General features: G+C 45.8%; 1 protein-coding gene across 24 annotated transcripts in view; it reads left to right on the forward strand.

The window, feature by feature from the left end:
- Window positions 1-27196, forward strand: part of MACF1 (microtubule actin crosslinking factor 1) — a 293076-nt gene that overhangs the window by 91709 nt on the left and 174171 nt on the right. For 9 of the 24 annotated variants that reach the window (XM_083625102.1, XM_083625113.1, XM_083625114.1 and 6 more), the window contains 3 exons: window positions 139-228; window positions 4974-5051; window positions 11297-11389. The exons of 1 other annotated variant lie outside the window; for it this stretch is intronic. In XM_083625102.1, coding sequence (XP_083481228.1) covers window positions 139-228; window positions 4974-5051; window positions 11297-11389 — 261 coding nt within the window. Of the gene's footprint in view, window positions 1-138; window positions 229-4973; window positions 5052-11296; window positions 11390-22021; window positions 23412-27196 lie in introns of those variants that run through there. 14 more of the 24 variants (XM_083625101.1, XM_083625108.1, XM_083625117.1 and 11 more) reach the window with 5 other exon arrangements.

Consider the following 27196-nt stretch of genomic DNA (forward strand, 5'->3'; position numbering starts at 1 on the left):
CTCTTGAGTTTTTCTTACCACTACCCAACCAACCCAATGGGCAGCAGGAGGAGCCCACTGCTTTGTCTTGCTGTGTTGCCTGGACATTCCTCAGGCAGAGCATCTGAACAGGTGTCTTCTTCCATTTTGGTCCTACAGGTGCGCAAGCACATCAATGACCTCTACGAGGACCTGCGAGATGGCCACAACCTCATCTCTCTGCTGGAGGTCCTCTCTGGTGTCAAACTGGTGAGTTTCCAGGACCCCCTTGACCCCTTTAGCCACCGTTCCTTTAGCAATCGAAGCAAAATTATCCTGCTCCTCAAACTCCTAAACAGGGGGATAGAGGCTTCCTGTTTCACAAGACATGGACACACAGGTGTATTTTATTACACTGGTGCTACCTTCTGCCACCCTGTAATGCTGGTCTAGGCTGGAGACCACCAGGAACTGAATCTGGTACCTTCTGCAGACCAGGCATGTTCTCCCCCACTGAGCTGTGGTCTAAATGTTTGGTCCCGAAGCTGTTTCTGCATCACAGGCTCTTCTGTTTTCAAAAGCAGGGACCTTTCTTACCTCTAGGTCTCACTTAAGGTTTAGCAGAGTTGGGTTGGTTCCCTTCCCAGCCAGCACCCTCACTCTGCTTCAGTTGAGTGTTTGCAGTGGAAATATCTATTGTTATTATTATTGTTGTTGTTGTTGTTGTTATTTGAGGAGGAAGGAAAAAGGACCCTGTTGTTGGTGTTTCCCCTCCTCCTCCCTGTGCATTTTGTGTGTGCTGCATTTTCCTTTTCTTTTGGGGGGGGTGTGTGTGTGTGCCATTTTCTTCTACTCGGTGTCATTGTCTGTCCGCAATGGTTGTTAGCAAAAGGAATCCTCAGGGCAGAAGACCCTTCGGCTGGTGAAAGTGCCGTCCTGGTGTCGCACGAGCAGCGAAGAGTGCGAAGAGGAGGAGGATGAGGAGGATGGTGACGCAGTAGGTCAAAGTCCTCCTTGGAGCAGCGTTAACAACAACTGGCACCGGGGCACGCTCAGATAATCCAGGTGTACCTGAGGTTTTGGGCAGGGATCACCTGGGCTGTCTTTTGAGAAACAGAGAATGATTCTTAACACTGATGGACTCTAAAGGCACGTGAGACCTTGCTCAAGCTTTGAGCAGGCATGGGCCTGGTCATTGCCTGGGTGGGTGACCATCTGGGACCTAGGTGTATGCTCCCTTGGGAAGGGCCATAGCTCAGTGGCAGGAGATCCCAGGATCAATGTCTGGTGGTATCTCCAGCAAGGGCTGGGACAGAGCCCTGCCTGAAACCCTGGAGAACTGCTGCCAGTCAGTGTAGACAATACGGAGCTTGATGGACCGATGGGTCTGACTCAGTATAAGGCAGCTTCCTATGTTCCTGTGAGTGAAGAAAGGCAGGAAATAAATTCAATTTTTATAAAGTATTTAATATCAGAAATTACTATGCCATTGCCCTTTTTGCTCAATTTTTTTTTAAAAAAACCCTAAAGGTTTGATTGACTTTAAAACACTCTAAAGAATTCATTGGGGTAACACTGGATGTCCAAAAAACACCATATGCATTCTCTCAGTTGGTGTTACTTGGACATAATTGAACTCTGTAACTTGCTTCCACAGGAAGCATTGATGGCCACCAAGTGAGATGGCTTGAGAAGGGGACTGGGCAAATTCATGGAGGCTAAGGGTGTCCATAACTACTAGTCAGGATGGCTGTGCTCTTCTTCCACAGTCACAGGCAGTAATGCTTCTGAATACAGTGACTGGAAACCACAATGGGGAGCTAGATGGGTCATTGGCCTGATCCAGCAGGCTCATGAGAAGAGTGTGCAACCATGTTGCTTCCCGTCTTTTCTCCCCTGACACCAGCCAGGTGCGCCTAGCTGTTCTTGACTACAACTCCCAGGAGCCACAGCCAGTATGGCTCTGCTAGTTGGGGCTCATGAGAGTTGTAGTTGAAAGCAACTGGAGGACGGTAGTTTGGTAAAGGCTGCCTTACACAAACAGCCACAAGTACAGTAGTGGTACCTCAGTTTAAGAACAGGCCTGTTTACGAACTATTCAGTTTACGAACTCCGCAAAACTGGAAGTAGTGTCCCAGTTTGTGAACTTGACCTTGGTCTAAGAACAGAAGCTGAACGGTGGAAGGGCACCGGCGGCAGGAGGCCTCATTAGGGAAAGCAGGCCTCAGTTTAAGAACCGTTTCGGTTTAAGAACGGACTTCCAGAATGGATGAAGTTCATAAACTGAGGTACCACTGTATCCTAGCTCAGTTTTGCTGCCCAGTGAAATTAAAGCAATTTCCCAAAAAAGGTGACCTTTTCTTGATCTTCACAAAGTGCTGATTTTGTCCCCTCCCCCTTTCATCTCTCTGTTGTGTGGGGTCGATTCCTGCTGGGGTTTTAAACATCCACTGGATTATCTGTACATGTTTTCTGGTGCCGGTAGCTGAGTGTGTTGATACTAACCCACGAGGTGTGAGTGCATGATGGTCTGTCTTAAGTACAGCAGATCCTGCACACTTCAACAAACATGTTATGGGCTCGCATGTGTTCTATGTTCTTGTGAGCACATGTACATCCCAGGCACATGGGGATGTCAAGTCCCTTCCTCACCGCCTCACAAGTAGAAAATAACTGTTTATGATTAATATGGAAGTCCAATGAAGGCAGTCTCTTTTCTGTTTGGGGAGGCAGACCTTTGTCCTTCCAGAAGGTAACTTATGCCTCCATAAGTTTCCATAGAGTAAAATGTAACTGCATGCTTTTTGCTTGCCTGTGTTTTGAACCACATTGTTCCTTTGAAATGTTCTTGCAGAGGATGGGATCCTGACACTTGCGTGCAGGTAGTTTGTCCGTCGGCAACGAGTTGTGGGGAAGGGATTGCACCCCATGAGGTAGAGTGAAACAGAAGAAGGCATGTGCCTTCCATGTAGCCAGAGCAAAGTTGGGTGGAGCATTTGAAAAGAGAGCTTTTTTTGGTATCCTGAACACACTATACGATTAAGCCACATTTGAAGCACATCCTTTCCCTCAAAGAATTCTGCACACTGCAGTTCCAAGTCCCAGCAACCCTTAACAGACTACAGTACTCAGAATTCTTTGAGGAAAATAATGTGCTTTAAAGGCATGGTGTGTATACAGCCTGTGAATGGTCTTTCTAAATCTGGCTTCCTCTGTGCTTTGAAGTACTGGGGGTTCTTTTGTGGCCAGCTCAGCTGAAGGAGTTAAAAACAATGGTTTTAGTACAAGTTGCTGTGTTCTCTGCTGCCTCCCACTTCTGGGGTCACCCGCTCATTTTGCTTCCTTGCTGTCAAGCTATCTTCTGACTTAGAAAGCTTCCTTTGGTCTCTGCTTCTTCCTCATTCTGGCTGTTTATCTCTCCCTCCTCACTGCTGCTACTGCAGTTGCTGCAGCATAATTGCCCAGGAGCCATCTGGGTGGAGGCAGCCACACTTTGCCACGTGGGCCAAAAGGCACTTGGGCCCTAGGCTTGACAACATTTAGGGGCCCTGACTGCATGGGCAACCCATATTTTTAAGGGTAGCATGAGACGCCAAGATCCCAACATGCTCCATGAACCCTGGAATCATGCAGCAGAATTGCTCAGTTGTCTTGGGCTGGCGCCGGTGTCTGAAAGCTGCTGGGTTACTTTCCCTTGGTGCATGCAGAACAATGCAATCCCTTTGACCCACATTTTCTCTTGACCCCACTCACCCCACCCTGCTATTTCTGTTCTACTCTAAAGGCTGTTGAAGTTGTCTTCAGGTGTCCTGGTGATGAGAGACAGCGGAGGTTTCTTACTGGGTTTCCTGACTCTTTAAAATTTGGTCAAAAGCCGTTGTTATGGGCAGAGCAATCTGGAGCTCATTGTTTTCCTGATGCTCTCTTCCCAATAATGCCTCCACCTGAAGTAGCTGTTTGCCCTCTTAGGGGCACAGTCCGTGTTTCCAAAAGCAGCAGCTGGTTTTCATCTGGAAAACATTGAACAGGGGAAAGGGTTATATACCCCTAACCTCTTTCTCAGCATGATAGGCCCAGTCTGGATCTGCTCCTTCTCTGGGCTGTGATTCACCAAAATGCAGTTGTGGGTTTCTGCCATCTCTTTTTGTTTGGCCCTGAGTTACCCTCCAGCTCAGCTGGGGAACATGTGAGCCCTGGGGGTGCCATTTTTCTGTGAAACAAGGCCCACCACCTCATAAAGATTGGGAGTGCAGCCAGTTGCCACCATGCTAGTTCTTCGTTCTTGTATTTTGTATGCAACTCTGTTTGAAGTTAAGCTGGAATTGGATTAGCATTCTCTCTGGCTTGATCCACTAAGCTGAATGCAGCCCACCTGTCGCCATGCCCTGTGCCCTGACAGGTCCTTGGCCACCTTTCCCTGTTTTTGCAAGTCCCAGATAGGCTGGGAGCACAAGCAAGAAGCTTATGGAGCTCATGGTTGGCAACTGCATTCAACTTGTTGGGTCCTCCTGCAAAAAGCTACCATTTGTAATTGTTCTCAAGCTAATGTGTGCTTTGCCCACCTGTTGATTGTGCCTGTTGATTGTGACATTTTTACAAATGAAAAACAGGAGCCCCTGCTATCAGCTGTTGACCTGCTTGCCTCTTTCCTAGCCATCTTTCTCTGTCCAGTTGCTTTGCTCTTCCTACCTTTTCAGATGAAAGCTTTTAGCCCCTGCTTGGGCCATTTGCAGATCTGAGAACAAAAGCAAAGAGGCCTGTCATCTGCTGAGGGTCGGGTCTTCTTTTGAGCTGTGCAACCACACTTGCATTAGTAGCCCATGCTCAGGTCCCTAAGAGAAAGTGAGGAGGCAGATTGAAGGGAGTACGCAGTGTGGGTGTCAGGAGACCACTCAAGTAGATTCACATTTTTTCCTGGAGTGATGGAGGAGAAGGTTTGCCGGCTGGCTGGAGATGAGTCCTCGTGTCTTGCTCCAAGGGGTGCTTGAGTTGAGTCTGCTCTGTGTCTCTTTCAGCCACGGGAAAAGGGCCGGATGCGCTTCCACCGACTCCAGAACGTGCAGATTGCCCTGGATTTCCTGAAGCAGCGGCAGGTAAGACCCCTCCCCAACACACCTTTCATGGAAGGGAGGGCTGTCAATGGTTGTTAGCCAAGCTGGGTATGCTCTGCCTCTGCATTTGGAGGTGGCAGTGCTTCTGAATACCAGCTGTTGGAAACCACAGGAAGGGAGACACTCTTGTGCTCTGATCCTGCTTGCAGGTTTCCCACAGGCATCTGGTTGGCCACTGTGAGAACAGGACGCTGGGCTGGTCTTCAGATAAATTGAATGGCAAGAGAGCCTGACCAAGAACTCCCAGGAATTGTAGCTAGCATAGTGCCCTCTGGATGTTTTGGACTGCGACTCCCATTGGCCCCGGGTGCCATGCTGGCTGGGGCTGATGGGAGTTGTAGTCCAAAACACCTGGGGGGCACCAGCTGGACCAAGACTTGCCATCTTAACGGCCTCCTTCTGAAGGTAGCCCTGTTTAGGGAAGTTTTTAATCTTTGACATTGTCGCTTTTTTATTATTAATTTTCTGTTGGGAGCTGCCCAGAGTGGCTAGGAAAATGCAGCCAGATGAGCGGGGTATAAATAAATACTATATTTTATATTATATTATATTATATTATATTATATTATATTATATTATATTATATTATATTAATTACCAGGATTGTTTGGGGGAAACTGTAGCAGTTTGTGTGACAATTCCTTGGACTGAACTGGGAGTGTCTCCCTGTTTCTGTGTGAGCTGACTTAATACAGTGGTACCTCGCAAGACGAATGCCTCGGAAGACGAAAAACTCGCAAGACGAAAGAGTTTTTCGTTTTTTGAGTTGCTTCGCAAGACGATTTTCCCTATGGGCTTGCTTCGCAAGACGAAAACGTCTTGCGAGTTTGTTTCCTTTTTTTAAAAAAACCACTTGAAGAGGTGCAGTTGCGACTGACCGTGCTCCGCAAGACGAAAAACATCGCAAGACGAAAAGACTCGCGGAACGAATTAATTTCGTCTTGCGAGGCACCACTGTATGCCTGTCTCAGGGCTGTTACAGTTGGGTGGGTGGGAGCACTGTCTTGTCAGTGTGCCGGAGCAGAGCAGACCAAGGTGGTTCTGCATTCGCTGACGAAACTCTGCCCACGATCTCAGGCAGCGCCTCCTTTTCCTGCTTGTTCTGTCCTGATGCTTCTGTTCTAAAAGGAAGATGATGACAAGGGTGAGGAACGGAGGTGAGATTTATTACCCCGACTCCCTGGGGCCTGCTGGCTTAGATGAAGGCACGTGCCCTGCCCTGGGGAGTGTTAACAGCTTAATGATAGCTCCTCGCCCAGTGTTTAAAAGGAGCAGCAGAGTCTTGCTGGAGGCTCTTGGTAGCTGGTTCCTCCACACAGACGCTTCAGAAAAGCCTCCTCCATCTTGTTATTTCAAAGGGCAGGAGAAATTGCTTGTTGAGGCACATTGTATGCAGGGCTATAAAAAAACAGAAGAACCACCCCAGTACCCCATAATTCCAGGCTGAGAAACATACAGCCTCCAAGAACCGTTGTGAATCCTCAGATCACTCTTCGGTGCTTCTAGCCTGCGGCCATTTTCGGGTGGGATTCAGTCGCACATCAGCAAATTCAGGTTGTACAATTAAAGTTGGATTCGTGTTCCTGTGCGGCAAACCTGCTTTCCCACCCCCCTGAAAGCCATTGGGAGATCAACTGGAAAGTATAACAATTGCTTGACTCAATACAGGCAAGTCAGAATGGATGCTCAGTGTTCAGTGAACAGTGCTTGGGTGCTGCTCTGCACACCCCTGCCCAGAAACACTCGTGTCTGAGAAAAGATTCATGTTTGGATTTGGGGAACGAGGAGGGATTCTCCCTCACAGTCGAGATCACTTCTACACAACCCATTCATTCATTCTGATTTATTTGCAGGGAGGTTAGACTATGTTGGCTGTTTACTTGAACATAGGAAGATGCCTTCCTATGGTCCATCTAGCTCAGTATTGGCAACACTGGTTGGCAGTAGTAGCTCTCCAGGGTTTCAGGCAGAGAGTCTCTCCCGGCCCTTTGTGGAAATCATTAATGCAGCAATGATTTTCCTGTCGCTGTGGAGTGTCATAGATGCTGGAGTTTTCTAGCTGGCAGTGGCACAGAGTTGGTTGACCAGAATCACATGATTGCCTCAACTTTTGGTCTGTAACTTTCCTATCTTGGCTTGAATTACTTGCAAGCTACCAACGGAGATTATTAACAAGATGTATATATTATTTTTAAAAAAGACCCACCAAAAACTCAACCTGAATTGCTTACATGAAATAGTGTGAAACATTCATTTTTTAAAAAAACTGCATTAAAAACAGACTTTAAAAAATTAGCAAAATAGAGACAACAGCAACAAAAGGTATTAGCTGCTATCAAAAATGGTACATTGAAAATGCCTTCCAGTGAATGTTCATAGACAGGAAGGTGCCCCTGGCCTGCACGCTCCTGGTTTGGTCCTTGCTGTACCTAAACATTCTGGTGGTCTCAGTGCCAGTAGTAATTTGGGTCTTAAGGGCTTCCGTTCAGCAGGGTGTGGGCAGTCTTTGAGGGATCAGAGAGGAGAAGGTTTAAGATGGAAAGGCACATATTTTGGCACTGAGACAGTTTGAATCCCTAAGCTCTACTTTGCATGGGGCCAGGTCTTCTTTCCCTACTGCACCGCCTTCGACTATCACTGTGCTCAGGGCCAATAAATCCTTATGAATGCAAGTCACAGTTCTGCAAGTTTCGGCTGAACTTCAGAGTTGGCTATGGACCATAATGCAGTTCATGTTTGTGATCAATGGTTCAGACAACCATTGTGAGCACATTTTGGGGTACGGTGCAAGAGAGCATCATTGTCAACTATTCCTCAGTGATTGGTTGGGCTTTGAAGAAGCATTTCACCTTTGAAGCCTCTCCCTGTGCCCCCACCCTCCACCCCTGTTCCAAAACTCTGTGGATAAACTAAGCATTTCCTCCAGTGTCAGGTCCTGAGGCAGTTGTGGTCTGAGGTTTTATTAACTGGGTTGGTTGTGTAATGCAGAGGGTGGGGTGAGCAAGTTTGGGCTTGTGTCTTACGTGGTCGGCAGATTTTTTCAAAGATAGCATGGGAGGCGGTGAAGGGATAAGCAATCTAAATCAGATTGGCAAAAGGCATCTCTAAAACACTGCCGTGAAATATATGGGCAGAGGCCCTTGGAGAAATGGAATATCTGAAACAAAGCAGGGACCTCAGTGCACTAGAGGCAGTTCCCTGATCCTATTGCAAAGCCACTCCCCACTGTTCAGTGCAGTGGAACTTGAAGGGGAACTATTTGCTCAGTGCTAGAGCATGTGGTCCGTGCATGTTGTGTCCCAGATTCAGTCGCTACCATCTCTGAGGACCTCCAGTAATGAGGTTGAGAAATACATTAGAAAGCTGCTGGTGGTCGTCCAGTTAGGCCAGCCTTCCACACCTGGTGCCCACCAGATTTTTTTTGCTGGGGCTGATGGGAATTGTAGTCCAAAACATTTGGAGGGCACCAGGCTGACAAAGGCTGAGTTAGGCAGCACTGGGCCAAATAGACCAATAGCAGCTTTGTGTATTTACCGTACGTTGTTGTTTGAGGGATTCTTTCCATGTTTAATGCTAGGGGCATCATTGAAGACTTGCCAGCTGATGTGCACTCTCAAATGCCTGCACATATGTGTCCTATAGCTGAGGAGTTTTAGAGGCTGCAGAGCTACCACTCAGCTTGCTGGTTGGTTATGTTCTGCACAGGTGCCTCTATTTGAAATCTGCATAGAGGTGGAGGAGCAGAGGAAGAGAGGGGGAGAGGTAAAGGAGGGCATATACAGAGGGAGAGGGCAGTGAGTTGAGTCTGCACACATGAAGGGATGTAGTTTCAAAACCCAAGGTGTGTGGGTGGGTGTTCATTCATTCATTGATTCTCAGGAACTGCTTTTGATAGGCATTTTCAAATAACATAGTTGTTTCATCATAACATTCCTTATACTGTATTCCTTTAGATTTTTGAAAGTGATAAATCAGACTTTTAGATTAAAAAAAAAAGAGGTTAGGATTATGGTTGATAATAAATTACAGGGAAAGAAAGGAAGAGGAAGAATCATATTAAATTATTATTATTATTTTATTTATTGCATTTCTATCCCACTTCCCGCCCCCCCAAGGAGCTCATGGTGACATCCATGGTTTCCCCCTTAATAAAATCAGAGTTGGAAGGGGCCCTGAGGCTCATTTAGTCCAACCCATTGCAATGCAAGAGTATGCAGCTGCCCCACATAGGGATCGAAGCTGCAACCTTGGTGTCATCAGCACCAGGCTCCATCCTCATTTAATCCACTGTGAGATAGGTGAGGCTGAGAGGCAGTGACCAGCCCCAGGTAACAAGTGAGCTTCATGGCTGAGTGGGGATTCGAGCCCTCGTTTCCCAGGTCCGAATGTGACACTCTAACCACTATACCCCAAAGGAAAAGAATTATATGATGCTGTGTTGTCATTTTTAAAATCCTGTAATTATTAAAAAGTACAATTTTTCCCTATAAAATTGTCTTCTTGAGTATGTAATAGGGCCATAGGGACCAGACACAGGAACCAGACACACCCAAATCTGATGACAGAACAGCCACTCTTATGGGCCAGGATTTTCAGCATGGCCAATCTATAGTCACACACATATTTCTCAGAGCCTGAGAAGTCTCAAGAAACACCAATTTCAAATTTGCTGTGATCAAAATGCAAGGAGCTGATGGCTTGTGGTTTCCTTTTGTTTATTTTCTCGAACAGTTTTTGCTGTTTGTTGTATTTCTGCCGCTAGGATATGCTTGTTCCTTCTTCACGGTAGGGGTCCAGAAATCCCAGACACTCTAGGTGGCGCTGTTGAGCTACATCAGGCTATTGGCATTAGTAACACTCTAATATAAGAGAAAATGCAAGAATATCATATCAGAAGCAAACACTGAGCAGGCCTATTTTTTAGTGTTAATATTGGCACGCGCTGTATAGGGATGATGCATTTGAACAGAATTAAAGCATAACAAGGAGGGAGGGAGAGCACCTGCCTCCTAAAGATGCCAGGTTGGCCCAGTGAAAGAGAAAAGCCTCCAGAGATGAAAGTTGGGCGTCGTGCCCTTCCTAGTGTGACTCACCCTGTCAGGACTCTTTACTTTGAATAGTACTGACTTCAGGGGCTTGCTACCGCAATGGCTTTAAAGAGAGCAGACAACTTTTGGAGGAGAATGTCTGGCAACTGCTTTTAGTCATGGTAAATAAATGAGGCCTCCATATTCCTTTTGGGGAAAATATTTGGGGGAATAGCAAACAAGTAGAAATGAATGGTATAGCAGCAGTAATACCCAGAAGCAGTATTAATACCATAAGGAAGTGGGGTTAGACTTGTTTGAGTGCATATACCCCAGAATTGTAGAGATGGGAGGGAGCCCAAGGTTCATCTAGTACAGCTCCCTGCAGTGCAAAGGAGCACAGGATCCATTGTCATGTATAATAAATATCTATTTATTTTATTTCGTAACATTTGTATATAAAAAAGACCAAAGCAATAAAATTACCGCTAAAAAAATTACAGCCGTAATTTAAGACATACAGAAAGTTAGAACCACAGTAGAATAGACTAAAACAAATTAACATCTGGATAAGCTAGTCTAAATAAGAGAATGTCTTCAGCAGGTGCCAAAAAGAACACAGGGAATGTGACTGCCTGATATCAATAGGCAGGGTTGTTGCCGCCACACTAAATATACTTAATAGATAGTAAAATAATGAATCTATATGCAATTTGTGCAAAGGGTTTCAGGCTGAATCCTCAGCACCTGCAGTTAATATCTTGTACCCGGACAAGGAATGGCCTTTTCCTGGGACCCTGGAGAGCTGCTGCCAGTCAAAAAAGACTTTACTGAGCTAGGTAGGCCAATAATCTGGCTCCGTATGAGGCAGCTTCCTGTGCTCACATGCTTGTGGCATGGGTATTGCCATGCTGCCTTCCCTGCTTGTGGTCTTCCTGCAGGGTTGCATGGACCTCCAGATGGGCTATGTGGGCCTTTGATCTAAGCCAGCATGATGCCTCTGGGGTCCCAAGGCTGTCAACCTTCCCCATCTTGGTGCCTTCCCCGTGTTTTCAGTTACAACTCATCAGCAAGACTGATGGGAGTTGTAGTCCAAAACATCCGGAGGGCACCAGGGCGGGGAAGGCTGTCCTAGGCAATGAGGCAGCAGCCAGCACTCTCTGCTTTTTCACCACATCTTCATGTTTGGTTGCCTTCCAGGTGAAGCTGGTGAACATTCGCAATGACGACATAACGGATGGGAACCCCAAGCTGACACTGGGGCTGATCTGGACCATCATCTTGCACTTCCAGGTAAGAAGTTGGTTTCTCTCATCTTTGAACATCAGACAGAAAGAGATGCATACTGCATCCAGCTCAATTCAACATCTGTAGGGTGAGGTCTGCATTTTATGATGAGTCTTGATTGGTCTGTTAGCATATCCTAGTGTCATGGAGACCAGAACATTGGAGAATATGCAGCTGCTCTCGCTGATTGTTTGCATAATTCATCCATTAATGACTGACCATGTGAGCATGTTACAGGCCTTTTGATCGGCAGTGAAGTAATTGGGAAGGCTGTTGTTTGCTTAGCTGAGCTGGAGATCTTTGGAGTTTTTTTGAGCGCTGGGGATGGAATCCGGGAATTACTGTCTTTGAAGGAGGGATGTTGTGATTCCACATTAATAGGACAGTGTTCCTCCCAAAATAATTTTCTGTAATTAATCTAGGAGATCACAAAAAATCCTAGGATTTTTGTTCAGCATCTGAGGCAGCTGTGCTTCCTCAGCTTGGTAGATGAGTTTGGGTCTCTGCTTAGGGTCTGAACATCTCAACACGTGTGTTGGTGGTTATTTGTTTTTACAAAGTAATTTTGTCATAGGACAACGATGAGGAGCCTCTGGTCCACCAGATGTTGTTGGACTGCAATGCCTATCATCCTTAAGTGGCTGATAGGAGCTAGAGTCCAACACCTAAAGGGCCAGAGGTTTCCTACCCCTGGCATGGGAGAAGGCAAATAATACTATATTCCTAATGCAGCCATAAGGAGAACATTATTTCCATTTCACAGCTGGACCATGTGTTGCTCAAGGCCACATGCAGAGTCTATGGCGGGGGGAGGGACTGAACCCAGGTCTTTCCATTTCTCTCCTTTGTCGGCTCATAAATTTGCAAGCAAGTTACATCATGCACATTATTGGCTGCATGTTTTTCAATATTTGGTTGCAAGAAATGGCTAGATTTTATAATTGGATTATCCCCACAACACCTGGATGGTGTCAGTTGAGAAGTGCCTTCAGGCATAGCAACTGTTTGGTCATGAACTCTGTTGTGATAGAGTGACAGGTGAGTCGCCTTGCTGTTGGTATGCTTTGGTGGTGAGTGGTGGTCCTTGCGTGGGAAGGCTGTCGGGAACTGCCATGGGATGCCAATTGGGCCAGGAGACTAGCCATGCCATTCTCTTGAGTAGTTCTGGTAGCTCACGTGTTTCCTGTAGAACTGAGTAAATAGATATTTGTCTCCACCCTTTTGTCTGATGGATGTGAGGCTTTCCTCCTTGTGGCATTCTGCTGGGACAGTCGTGCTTTGAGTGCCAGGCCTGACTGGGAGAAATGCTCCCCATGGGATGAACATTGTGCCCTACAATCTGCATACATGGTACTGTTGGCAATCCATCTGTGGACACCTCCTTCCACCCACACTGTCTCCTCCCACCAATGGAAACCTGGTTCACTTTTGCTAGGAAGTGGGGCAGATTTGATGGCAACTGTGAGTGAGTGAGTGTGCCATTGAATCCGATTTTATCGAAGTAGATGCCCTCCTCGTGGCTGCTAGGTGTGGACTAGAAGCCTCTTTTCTTTAAAACACACACACAATTCCTCTTTTTGAACCATCATATCAAAAGAAGGCACAGTACATACCAAAACAAGTGACATCTACACATGTACTGCAAATCTGGACTTATTAGATACAGGCCAACATTTTAAACCAAGAAAGAGCCCACAAAGAGTTTGGAAATCCCAGAAACACTTGGACTTGGAGCTGGAGATTATCACGGATCATTCCGTCTGCCACATTGGGTGTGAAGGACGATTAGCCCAGGCTGGGCCGCAACATATTCCCAAGTGTAGAGATCACGAGGCCAACCCCCTTGCAGAAGCTAGTCAGGTTTGGGTCTGGACAGTGCCTGGAGACCGGATTCATGTTGGCAGGATGGTAGGTTATATTCAGGCCTTTAAATTTTTAAGATGAGCCAATCATTTTTAGTATCATTCTGCACTGTTTTTAATGGTCTTTTATAAGGGTTATTTATTTATTTATTTATTATTTATGTAGAGCATTTGTACCCCATTCTTCATCTCAAAAGGCTCCTAGAGTGGGCTTACATACAAATCAATTTAAAGGTCATCTGGAGGGCACCAGGCTGCCAAAGGCTGATTTTGAGGTTGATGCCTTCAAAATCTTACATATACTGCTGGAAAAGGTATTGATTCCTCACCCCACAAAAAAAAAAAAAAACTCCACATTTGATGTGAGGGATCTTTGTTGTCTGTGGACACTAGATGGTGTTGCTGTACAGAGAAAGAAGGGGATGGAAGAGCTGGAGGGGTTGATGGCAGTGGGCCTCTGTGAGCCTGCATTTTTGGTGCCCAGGAAGTGCTTCAGGGTCCCTGCTGCTCCACTGACTCTAGATGAGAACAGCTACCAGCCCTGGGGGGGGGGGGGGACTAGTTAGTGAGAATGAGCTTGGCTAGAGCTTAACAGCTCCCAACTGGATAGTTTTTTCCGGGATATCAATTGCTTGTTGCAATTCAGCATGAATCCTTGTCTCCTTCGCATCCCCCCACCAAATTGGAATTATGGGGATTCTTTTTTGGCAATGTGGCTGTCTTGTGGAGTACCCCAAGGATCAGTATTGGGACCTGTGCTTTTTAGCCTGTGCTTAAACAATCTAGAGTTACAGGTGAGCAGTGAGGTGACCAAGTTTGCTGAAGATACTAAATTGTTCAGGATCTTTAAAACACAAAGAGATAGTGAAGATCTTCAAAAGGACCTCTCCAAACCGAGTAAACAGGGAATAAAATGGCAAATGCAATTCAGTGCAAACAAGTATAAAATGCTGCATGTTGGGGCAACGATTCTTAATCTCACATATATTTTCTCATGGGGTCTGAACTGGCAGTGACAGGCCAAGAATAAAACCTTGGGGTCAGAGTGGCTAGGGCAACCCAGTCAGATGGGTGGGGTACAAATAATAAAATTATTATTATTGTTATTACAGTGGTACCTTGGGTTATGAACTTAATTCGTTCCAGAGGTCCGTTCTAAACCTGAAACTGTTCTTAACCTGATGTGTGCTTTTGCTAATGGGGCCTCCCGCTGCTACTGCGCCGCCAGCACACAATTTCTGTTCTCATCCTGGGGCAAAGTTTGTACTACTTCCAGGTTAGTGGAGTTTGTAACCCAAGGTACTACTTCCAGGTTAGTGGAGTTTGTAACCCAAGGTGTTTGTTACCCAAGGTACCACTCGGGTTATTATTATTAGATTGGATAGCTAGAAGACATAAACCTGGTGTGTTGCTGAACAAATCTTTGGTGTAGCCACATTTGGAATACCATGTACAGCTCCGGTCACCTCACCTCAAAAGAGGATATTGCAGAGTTGGAAAAGTTTTAGAGAAGGGCAACCAAAATGGTCAGGGGTGCAGCGATTCCCCTAAGAGGAAAGGTGGCAATGCTTGGGACTTCTTAGTTTAGAGGAAAGGCGAGTAAGAGGTGACATGATAGGAGTTTATAAAATTATGCCATGGCATTGAGAATGTGGATAGAGAAAAGTTTTTCTCCCTCTCTCATAATACTAGATCTTAATCATGTAGTAGCTAACAGTTTCAGGGAGAAGGTGGGCCAAAGCTGAAAATGAGCTCAGATTTGCAGATGACACCAACTAGGAGGGGTAGCTAATGCTGCAGAAGTCAGAGTTGAGACTCAAGATGACCTTGACAGATTGGAGAACTGGGCTCAAACTAACAACATGAATCTCAGTAGGGACAAGTATAAGGTTCTGCACGTAGGCAGGAAGAACCAGCTGCACAAATATGAGACACCTGGTTTGCCAGTAGTACATGCGGAAAGGATCTAGGGGTCTTAGCGGGCCACAAGCTTAACATCAGTTAACAGTGTGATGCAGCAGCAAAAAAAGCTAATGCTATTCTAGGCTGCATCAACAGAAGCATAGCGTCCCAATCCTGCTCTATTCTGCCTTGGTTGGATCACATCTGGAACACTGTGTCCAGTTCTGGGCATCACAGTTTAAGAAGGATGTTGACAAGCTGGAACATATGCAGAGGAGGGTGACCAAGGTGATAAAGGGTCTGGAAACCAAGCCTTATGAGGAATGCTTGAGGGAGTTGGGTATGTTTAGCCTGGATAAGAGGAAACCATCTTCAAATATCTATTTGCAGCCATTGTTGCCTTGTTCACAGCCTTCTGTTTCTGCTTGTGGGTGGATGAGGGGAACCATCAGCTTTATCCAAGCAGAGGCAACTAGTCTGCTAGTCCCTCTTTGCCACTCTGTGTTGGCCCTTTCATCACCGACCAGTGTTGTGCTGAAAGACTTTTGTCCCAATCCAGCTTCTGTTGGGGAAAGCTAAATTAGGAGTAGTTGGGTCAGAATGCCAATGGGGCTGAGCATCTGAATGGGCATCTAATTGAAAGTAATGCAATGTGCATTGTGAGGTACTGGAGGGCAAATAATATCTCCATCTGTAGAGAGAGTGGCTTGGCAAAGTATATCACTCCCGACCAATGGCAAAGTCAGTTAGTGTACATATACGGATGAAAGAAGACAGAAACAGATTTATTTTTTTTAAAGGGACATCCTTTATTTGTGTAATGTGAAATCTTGCTCTAATATGTTAATAAAATTACTCCTCAACACTACTTTGACAAGCATATTGTGATAATTTTCTTGAGAGAAAGAAATGAACACCATGTGGATAGACAGGTAGTACATCTGAACACTCCCAAACCCTGTCCTGTCACAATTGGCCTACCCTTTTTTCTTGCCACCCTTTACTGTGAAATCCCAGAACAGGTCACAACAATTTAAAAACACAATATCAAGACCAGTTGAAACAGATTACAAAAAAGAGAACAGGGTTGGTCCTAAAGTATATTTATCAGTTGCATCTTCAGCATACAACAAAAACTACATAATATATAATATCTGACAGTTCATTGTTCATGCATGTGCTGAAGCAAGATCTTGCTTATTATCAAAAGCTTTTGCTGCCATAAATGTATTAGTTTTTAAAGAGTGCCTTTTGATGGAAAGGCAGGAAACAAATTTAGCAAAACAGGACTCTTAGGCTCTATAATTTCATGCTGGACTCTGTATCACGAAGCATCCCCTCCCCCTTTCCAGGATTTTCAAGACTGTATGCCAACGCCTTTGCTGTTGGGGTGCGGTACAGTACAGTCTTTCTACACCTTGTAATTGGAAGAATATTATTTGCAACATTAGAAATCTTGGTGCTTCAGGCATTCACTCTCAGTATGCATCCAGTGCTTTTTCTTGTAGAAGAACAGCACATATAGCCCAAGTGGAGTCCCTCTTAAATTAATTTGTCCCCAATTAATTTCCCACACAGATCCTGTTCTGAAATTATTATTATTATTATTATTATTATTATTATTATTATTATTATTTGTATGTATATCCTGCTTTTCTCCTAAGCTGGAATTCAAGGTGGCTTATGCATTTAAAAGCATTACAAAAACGAACCACTTAAAAACAATAATTAAGATACATCATAACAGAAAATCACCCCCACTTATCATTATCCCCAATTCACCACTACAGTAATACGTCCACGAACGTCCGCCTCATCTAGCGTCCATTCCAGCGAACATCCGCGGCAAACCTGGAAGTACCGGAACGGGTTACTTCCGGGTTTGCCGCTCGTGCATGCAGAGAAGCGCTAAATCGTGCTTTGCGCATGCACAGAAGTGCAAACCGCTCTGCGTGCGTGCACAGATGCGGCGCTTTGCCGTGCGTCCTTTTCGGCTATCGGTCTAGGCTCTGGAACTGATCCCGGCCACAAAACAAGGTACTACTGTAAATATATATATATATTATTCCCCAAATTAATATCCTACCCACGAGGTGCTCTGGGAGCTTTTTAAAATCCACCCTTCCTTTTTCATCATTTAAAAAACCAAGGCCTTTGCCATGTCATTGCAACAGCACCATGTGGTGGTATAGGATATGTTCCATTGAACGTAGTGGGGTCAGAGTGTGGGCAAATGCTCTTCCCCCAAATTGTCAGAAGTGCATGGAGCCTCTGAAGATAGTAGATGCTTCTTCACCCCTCCTCCCAAAGGTCCCCCTGCCAACCTATCCTTCCCCTTGCCTTTTCCTTCTCTCATTCTATCTGGGACACCCCACACTGACAACTCATAATAAACTACACTTCCAAGATTTCTTTGAGGGAAGCCATTACTTTTGACAGGGGTATCCTAGTGTTTTAGATGTATGGTGCAAATATGGCCTGAGTTCAAAATGTGGCATTGCAGCCCTGCTGCATTTGGGGGTCCCCTTTCTCATTCCACTTCGAGGGGCCCTGAACTTCTGCCCCAAAGTCCTGCCCCTGACAGTGCTGCCGGTCTTAGGTGCAAGAAGGGCCCCTTCATAGGGGTCTTCCCCTCAACTCTCTGCCAGAGTTTCTGCCCTCTTTCAAGTTGTTCATCAGGCTCCCCGCATATCCCCCATTGGACAGAGGCTCAGAATTGCCCTGTCTCCCTCAGTCAGGTTGGCCAGAGGCATGAAGGATCTGAATTCCCATTGGGTCGTGCTGTTGCCATGGCAACAGTGTGTGTGGGGGGGAACAGCAGAAGGAAGATGGGGGTGGCATCGCTTGCTTGCTACTCTTGAGCAGCTTGAGAAAGGCAGCAGAGTGCAGTGCTGCATGGGTGCCAGGGAATATTTTTGTGGGTACATCATGGCCCACGGGTGATGTGTTGGGGAGCCAAGCTTGGATCCCTGACTTGTTTAGACTGCTTGGTTTTGAACTGCATTCTTGTATTGCATCCTTTTCCAAATAGAAGGCCCCCCCTGCCACCTTGCTTTACCTCAGTGTGGAGGCCAACGTTGTAGGCCATTGCTATAGGTGCTACATGATACATTTTGTAAGCATTTGTAAAAACTCCGTCTTCCAGTGTGGCAGCAACTGCACTTCGGAATTCCCTGCCTATTGAGATCAAGCAGGCTTCTTCACTGTACCCTTTTTCGGGCCCTGCTAAAAGTGTTCTTCTTTCAGCAAGATGCTTAGGAAGTTGAGGTAATTTTAATCGCTTAGTAGTATTTTAATTTTTGCATGTTTTAAAGTATAGTTGTTAATTTTTCTTGATGTTATTGTTGTGTGTTTTTGAAAACTGCTTTGAGGTTGTTGTTTTTTCAGTCAAGTGGTATATAAATTTTATGAAACAAAGAAATAAAATAAATCTCATATTAAGCAGCTCTCTTGCCCACTTCCCTTTGGCCCTACCTGTTATATTTTCATTTCTGGGTTGGGTTGGGCTGAGTAGAGTGAATAAGGAAGGACGACTGGAAGGATGGGATTGATATTATTATTATTATTATTATTATTATTATTATTATTATATCCTACCTTTTACCCCAGACCAGGTGGCTTCGTGGCTTATAGATAAAAATGCACAATAGATAAAATACAAAAAGCTAAACACATATAAAAGATAATCATTAAAAAGTAATTATACATATTATAGGTATTATAATATGCATTAAAGGTATTTCTTAACTGCCCTGTTGTGACCCATATTCTGCTGATGTTTCACTGTTGTTGTGATTATTGAGGCTATTTATTTGTTTTTCCCTCCCAGCTCCCTTTCTCTGTAAGTCACCTGGAGACTATTTTTTGATTAGGTGATTAATACACCACACCACATCAAATAAGTAGCCATCTGTGCCCCCAGACATGGAATTTGCCATGTAACTTCCCCTTATATTTACCATTTGGTGCCCACAAAAATGAAAGTGACATTTAAAATATGGGCTCCTAATGCTAATGCACGTTGCTGTGTCCCTGTGAGCTAGATGCACATAATAAGTGATTCTTTACATTGTTGAAGCTCTTGTTCATTTTGGGGTATGGCTTTTGGCATATTTATCTGGTTTTGCTCTGTCTATACCACATAAGAGCTGCCCTGGCTGGGAAGATCCAATTCACCTGAATGACCACCTGAAATTTGGCACATAATGCACTGAAAGCTTTGTGGGGTGGGTGGTACCATTTTATCACTCCATTTATTTATTTGAAGCATTCTTTTTAAAATTAGTGCTAACACTTTTCTGGCTTTTTTCTTTTCTTTTCTTTTAATAGTGAAATACCACTTAAATAAGAGTACCAGAACACTATAATGGTAATTGTAAAAAAGGAGACGATAAAAAAAACCACCTTTCCAGTCATTGTCTTTCTAGCTAATGTGGTTAACAATTGTGACTAGAAAGTCTCCCATCCTCCTTTAAAAAAAAAAGCACTATAGGATTATAGTATTACTCAACCACAACACACTTTCATTTACATGGAATTTCATCAATATTTTAAAATATTTATAGCAGGAAAAGCATGTTAGTGCCAATGAAAAGATCAATAAAACAAATAAACAGGGTGATTAAACTTTGCAGTGGGTGCTATTTTAAGTGTAGCCTTCTTCAGTCTGGTGCCCTCCATCTGCTTTAGACTGCAGTTCCTGTGGCTGGTGGGAGTTGAATGTGCTGGAGGTAAATGTGCCGAGCTGTGGTAGATTCATGTCTCCTGTAAGTCACTGCCCACATCAAAATCCCACCCTTTAAAGAAGACAGAAAGAGGATCACCAGGGTATTTTGCTTATGTCGAGCTTGTGCTTCTGTTCTGGAAACTCACTATGGATTTTCTGTAATCTGAGGGTGCTTCCAGATGGGTGATTTTTGTGGAATGGGTGTTCCTCATGCATGCCAGTTATACCCAGCACAATGCTGTTGAATCAAATGCTAGCCCATATCTGCCCCTCCCGTCCCATTTAACCTGGATTTACTGGAAATTTGATGTCAATGGTCTGTTATCTGCAGACCATTTGCTATATCTCAAATGACCTGTTGATAAATTAAGCACCTACCTGGTAGCACACTAAGAAATGACAGTAGACCCAAAAAGAAAATGCAGGGTGACAATCACCAGGATGGTGGCATAGTGTGGATGCACCATAAAAAATAAATGATTGACACATGGCAATTTTGCACATCACTTAGTGTGGAAGCACCCTGGACAGACATAGAGGTGTCCCCCCACTTATACACAATCCACTAGTTCGCAACCGTGTATATGTGTGATGCTGGGTAATAAATAAATGATTTAATTAAACCCAGAAATGGTGGGAGAGAACTGGAGATTCCTCAAGGCTTGTGAGCAGACCCTCCCCAGAGCCCGGAGAGGACATCAGTGCGGGCTGAGGAAGCCCCAAAGAAACTGGAGGCGCAGCGGGGCTTTGCGTAGGCTGCTCAGCCTCCCTGCCTAACAGCTGTTGCGCTCTGTTGCGCAGCCGCTGCTGCCACTTTTCCGTGCATCCTCCAACCTCCAGATGGCCCCAGAGCTTGTAATTCTCGTTGTGGATATTTTTGGATCCAGTATTTTTGATATCGATTGGCTGTAACCACTTCACAAGTGGGCGGGGGGAACACCTGTAGACTTTCAAAACTAGGGCAGAGACTGATATGAGGCCTCCTTCCTCATATTTAATTTACCACTTAACTCTCACAAGTGGTAAATTTCTAAAGCGATAGGTGCTAGAATTCTACATTCTGTCCCAGAAGGCATTCCCCACTAATCTTAGTGTATTTATTTTATTTATTTAAAACATTTATATGCTGCTTAATATTTGAGAATGTCATAGCAGAGTAAAGAAGACTAACAGCAGCAGCAGCAGCAATAGTAAAATACAATAATACTCTTTTTAATATCCACAGTGATCAAGCAAATGCATCAACCACTATCAGTCATCAGAGAATGCCTGGGGGAAATAGGGAGGTAGGAAGGTGTTTAGCATGTGCCAGATGAATAAATAATAGTTCTGCAGGGGATGTTGTGCATTTTGGGATTGGGGTGTATTTAGTCAGTAGGTGAAGCTGAAATGGCAGTCCTGACTGGGGCTGATGGGCTTTGTAGTCCAGAATGTATGGAGGGCACCACGTTGTCAAAACCTGGTGCAATGGCTGCTGCTTTGATTATCCAGGGACACCTTCTTGTTAAACAGTCAGCATCCTTCCTTGACTTCTAGACATCCCAAAAACCTTACCTTCATATTCATGATCAAGGGAGATTGTAAAATAATGTTTACCGTGACGATTTTCAGGGATAGATGCGAGTTTCAAATGCCTGGCTATCAAATATTATAGGTGTAACTGAGCTGGAGAGTCCTCCCCCCGCCCCAAACACCTCTTTCCAGCCTTCATAATGTGTATCTCCACAAATCCCTTGGTTGTTATTGCTCAGATTTCTCTTTTCTGTATCGAACGCAGCAGCAGCTCTGGGCATTCTCTTAGTATGCACAGTGTGTTTGTCTCCTCCTGGGATTTTTCTTTTTATGTCTCTCTGGCCCCCTTCTTTAAATGCTACCTTCTCTCAGCTCAATATCTTTGTTGTTGCTGCTGTTTTGCTTTTTTCTGCTTTCTGTTTTTTAAAAAAACTTTGCTCCCTGATTTCCATCTATCTGTCTTCGTGCCACACCCCTCACCAGCTTCTCTCCCCCCCTCCTGCTCGCTCCCTCCTGCTGCCACCTCCCAGCCTCTGTCTGGCTCTCCGCTTTCTGTTTGCCTTACGGAGGGTAGCACTCCCATTACCTCATATTTGGAGAGAGGAAGCTGCAGCCAATCGGGGCTCCGTCTGCTTTTAGGTCAAGTGATTTCTGAACTGCAGTGAGATGCTTCGAATGTGTCTTCCTCCAGCTCCCAGCCTTGTAAGATGGCTGTCTGAAAACGGCAGCAGCTAGAAAGGGAGAATCTTGGTCTGTGTGCGTGTATGTATGAGTGTGCCTGCAGTAGTGGTGTGTTTTTTTTTTTTTAATGTGCATCTAATCTGATGAAGCGGCGGTCAGGATTTATCCAGGAGCCTGGTGCCAGCTTAGCTGCATTGTCACTGGTGTCTTGCGCACCAGGGAGATGGGGAATACTCTGGGTTGTGTTAAAGAGCCGAAAGATCAAGCTGGGGAGGCAGGGAATGCTCCCCTCTCCCCCAGAAGGAAAGCCCGCTTCAAACGGAAGAAGAAGGGGAAAAAGAGGACGGTGCCAGAAAGCGCTGATCTGGTGGCAGAGGGACCTTCTGCAGGGACCGAGATTGCTGAAGAGAAGGAAGAGGAGGCAGTGGCAGTGAAGTTCAGAGCCTCTTCCCTGCGGGAGGAGGATGGAGAAGACCTTGCCGAGGGCTTACATCAAAGCCTTGCCCCATATGGGGAGGCTTGCCCCACTTTGGAGCCAGAGGGGCTGGAGCAAGGGCATGTTGTGCAGGTGAGGGAGAGGTTCCAAGGGAGGCTTGAGAAAGCTGACCTAGTGACAGAAAATGCCTCCTCTGTCTGCGGGAGCCCAGGGGACTTTTTGGAGGAGGGCACTACCGTCATTGCCCGCCTATTCGACAACCCAGCAGAGCAAAACCGTGAGAAGGTGGCGAGTCAGCTGGTTGCCTTTCAGAGGCTGGGATCTGGCAACAGCCGAGCCATTCTGGTGCCTTTGCAAAGGGAGGCTTTGGGTAAAGGACCCACAGAGAGTGACACGGGCACTGTGGTGGTGTGCAGGTCTTGGGAGCAACCAAAGTTGGAAACTCCAGCAACTGTGGTGGAAGAGTCTCATGGGACCTGGAACAGTGAGGAAGGGAATGAAAGTTTATCAAGTGCCACATGGGCTACTTCTTGGACTGTGGAGAAGGGCACAATCTCGGAGCTGTCCACCCCATCGCCTTTGGTGGATCTGGTAGAGACTGATGGCACAGAGAAGCCTCAGCGGACACCATTTTTGCAAGAACCACCTGTTGGCAAGGGAGGGGACAACACCTGGGTGAAATTGCCTCCCTCCCAAAGCAAGTCTTCCTTCAGTGGGTCAACCTCCAGCACCTTCCTGCGCTCCTCAGGATATGGGAGCGACTCAACCCACCACCAGCAAGTCAAGATGCCAGGGACTGAGAGGACCTCTCTGTTGCTCTGTGGAGGTTGCCCCACATCCTCTGTGGGAGGAGAAGGCCCTAAATGGCAGATGACTGCAAATGAGAAGATTAGCCCAGCTGAAAGAGGGGTCAGTGTGGGTTTATTTTCTCTTCCTCTTTGGGATCTGGGAGGGTTATGCATGCCAGGAGCAGCAGTCTTACATGGTGGTACTTCCTGATGGGAAAAGTCCTGGGACTTGAGTTGTCCTGGAAGCCCCACCCCCTGGTCTTGGGAGCCCCACCCCCAACTTCAAGGCTTGTAAACAGGCTGCTTTGCCTGGGGTTTGCAAAAATTGCTTCCAAGTGAGCAGACCGGGCAGCCTTTGTATATTGGAAGAGATCCCACCATCCCATCCACTGCTCTGGCCATCAGTGATGCAGAATTTTAAAAACATAGGTTAATAAAGGAAGTCGTGGACTAGGCTGCAAAGCTGTTCCAATTCCCAGCTGCCTAGAATTGGTTGTAGGCAATGTGTTGAGGGAAACCAGTAAGTGTTAAGGAAAATGCACTCCATACATGTGCAGGAGAGCTCTTTTGTCTCTTCTGTTTAGTCCCAGAGTTCAGACCTGGTGTGGGAAAAGAGACTCTGGCTCAGAGTAATCCCCCTGCCTCTCCCGGGGCTTGTAGATTTGTATCTTTATTGTAATGTATAAAAGAATATTCCCAGCACTGCCTTTGGCTCCTCTACTTGGGTGCCTGTTTGTTATCTCTCCCTAGTGCTTTGTGGGTTTCTAGAATGATACTGAGTCTCAAGCCTATTTGAAGAACACACTTTGTGTCCTCTTTCCTCAGCCCATATGCAACATAATTTAACTTGGCGAGGAAGGAAATGAACTCTGCATGTACTCAGTAGTGCTCCTGCCTCTGCTACTACCTCACACATTATGGGGCTAAGTCCAGGATGAGCAGGCGAACTTATTTAGATCAGGCAAGAGTTGCTGTTTTGCTGATAGACCCTTTTGGTGCATTTCTGTTTTGTAAACAAACTTAAAAATGGTAAGACCGGGTGGGAACTGAACTTGCCTGGTTTGGCGTTGGAGCCCTTCTGTGATGCAGGCAAAGGTCAAGGATTTTTGGTTGTGCTTCAAGCAGTAATTGCTTTTTATGTAGCCAGAAAGACTACTTACATTGTTCCAATGTCATCCTTGGTCCAGGTTTCCTCTTTGAGGTGTGGGTGTGTGCACATGTACATGGGCTTCCACCAGGAAACACCCCCCTGTTTCATTTGTTAACATGTATTTTAGCTGTCAAAACTCTGCACAGTAGCTGCTAATTTATAATGGTGTGCCCCTAGGGAGAGGGAAGGGATGTTGATTTCAAGGCATTGTGTCAGGGCGTGGGGGGAGATGGGTTAGGGGGCAGGCAAGCCCTAAAACTGCATCAAGATCTGGCATAAAATGCCCAAGCAATTTGGCATGGACTTTTCGACAATGATGTCATTATAGAAGAAGAAACCAGGTCATATATCTCTTATTAGATGTCTCTATGGAATTTTAATGTTAAAAGCAATTATTGTAGGACGGAGGCTGTTGACTAATGCAGTGTGATGGGGGACAGATGGAGCTGGCAGTTCTCAAGCCTCTTTGGTCACCAGAATTTACCTATATGCTCAGGAGTTCTCTAAAATGAGAAGCACTAGCTATCAAGCCCCATTGAACTCCTATCCCTCTCCACCCTGCATGAAATTGGGAAACCTTTTCACTTTATAATTCTTGATCTTTTACAGCAGTGGTGTCCAAACTTTTTTCAAAGAGGGCCAGATTTGATGAAATGAAGGGCTGTGAGGGCCAACTGAAGGGCCAGCCAAAGCTGTTGACCTTTTTTTAGGATTGAAGTTGTTGAGATGTTGCTGCTTTTTAGGATTTTACCCCAGGAAATAAACTGCCACGGGGGCCAAATTAGGCCCCTGAAATGGACCTTGGACATGCCTGGTTTACAGGATGCGTTGTACTTATTCTGTGGTGAGGGGTGGGCACTCCGTACATGCTCAAATCACACTTCTCTCTGTTACTTTGTATGCCATTGATTTGCATTTTGCTATTAGGAATCTGAATTGAGGTGAGCAATTTTTCAAATATTGCCCAACAACATTTTGGTGCATAACACGGTGTGGGTTTTTTTGTACCTCTCCCATCACTGCTCCTGTGATGAGACTTCAGCATGGGATGGGACTGGACTTTTTTTTCAGGAGCTCAGCATGATGTGTAGGTTGGTGGGGAGTTCTCGTCTGTTCATTCCTCTCCTTGCAAGCGAGCTGGAAGGCATTCTCGGAAGAGCAGTACAGACGACAGAAGGGTTGTGGAGCACTTTTGGCAAGGGAGAAGAAGCACAAGGAACTGGATATATTTAGCATTTATATCCTTTCACCCAAAGGTCAGGGACGCGGGTGGCGCTGTGGGTAAAACCTCAGCGCCTAGGACTTGCCGATCGCATGGTCGGCGGTTCGAATCCCCGCGGTGGGGTGTGCTCCCGTCGTTCGCTCCCAGCGCCTGCCAACCTAGCAGTTCGAAAGCACCCCCGGGTGCAAGTAGATAAATAGGGACCGCTTACCAGGGGGAAGGTAAACGGCGTTCCGTGTGCTGCGCTGGCTTGCCAGATGCAGCTTGTCATGCTGGCCACGTGACCTGGAAGTGTCTGCGGACAGCGCTGGTTCCTGGCCTATAGATGAGCGCACAACCCTAGAGTCTGTCAAGACTGCCCCATACGGGCAGGGGTACCTTTACCTTTACCTTTTACCCAAAGGTCACAGGGCAGGCCCCAACACAATATAATGTACAGTCATATGCCCCTCATATATAACTCACTAACAAAAGCTTCTTAAATGGAGCACTTCATCCAAGTAAAAATTACCTCTCACATGTGAAGAGACATTTATTTTAGCAGAGAGAAGTTTAAGTGGGGAACCAAATAGCAGTTTCCAAGTGCTTACAAAGCTGCCATAAAGTAGATGGAGAACAGCTGTTTACTGGAGATGGCCAAGAACCTGTTGGTTCTCCAGCTTTACAAAGCAGTCAGGATTTTACTGTCAGCAAGCAGTTTCTTTTGCGAGGGAAGGAGTTGTGCAAGGCTAAAGGCCCAACCAACGTAGTGCCCCAGGGTAGCCCATGCAGACTTAGCTACCAGCAGGGAGCTGGGTGTCACTAACCCCGGGTACACACACAGCACACATCCCTATGTGTGCAAATGTTTCTGGTCCCCCAATAGCCCACCAGTTTTATGAGGTGGCAAAAAGAAAGAAAAATCAAAGTAGATGCAGCCCTGGAGTGAGTAGAGGGACACATCTTTCGACCCAGCATCTTGATGGGGATGCAAACTGGCCATCAGATTGATCGTTTTATGAGTGGGGAGGAGGCAAGAAGCCTCCCTCCTAAGCTGATCTGCATGGATCATTTGAGGAAGGTGATGTGTGCATGTGTGCAAGATGTTGGACTACAGCTCCCATCAGCCCTTGCCAGCCCTTGCCAGGATTGTGGGAGTTGTATTCCAGCAACAATTTATTTATTTATTTATTTCACAACATTTACATACCATCGAATCACATAATTGTAGAGTTGGAAAGGACCCTGAGGGTCATTTAGACGAATCCCCTGCAGTGCGGGAACCTCAAATATTACATACCGCTTGATCGCAATAACATTTGGAGGATACCATGCTAGCTAACACTGCCATAGTCTAAATTTATTCAGATCAAATAACACAGTACTTGGGCAACAACTGATTTGCACTGGGGTTACATTCTGGACCCCCATGTGCGCCAGCAGGGCCCACGCAAGCCCTCCCAGTTCGGCCCCCGCTTTGCCCTATTCCACCCCTTTTTGCGACATTTTTGGGTCACTCCTGCGTTTGGCACAATGCACATGTGCACAGTTGTGC

Source organism: Podarcis filfolensis (genome assembly GCF_964270895.1).
Source record: "Podarcis filfolensis genome assembly, chromosome: 8".
Taxonomy (NCBI): domain Eukaryota; kingdom Metazoa; phylum Chordata; class Lepidosauria; order Squamata; family Lacertidae; genus Podarcis; species Podarcis filfolensis.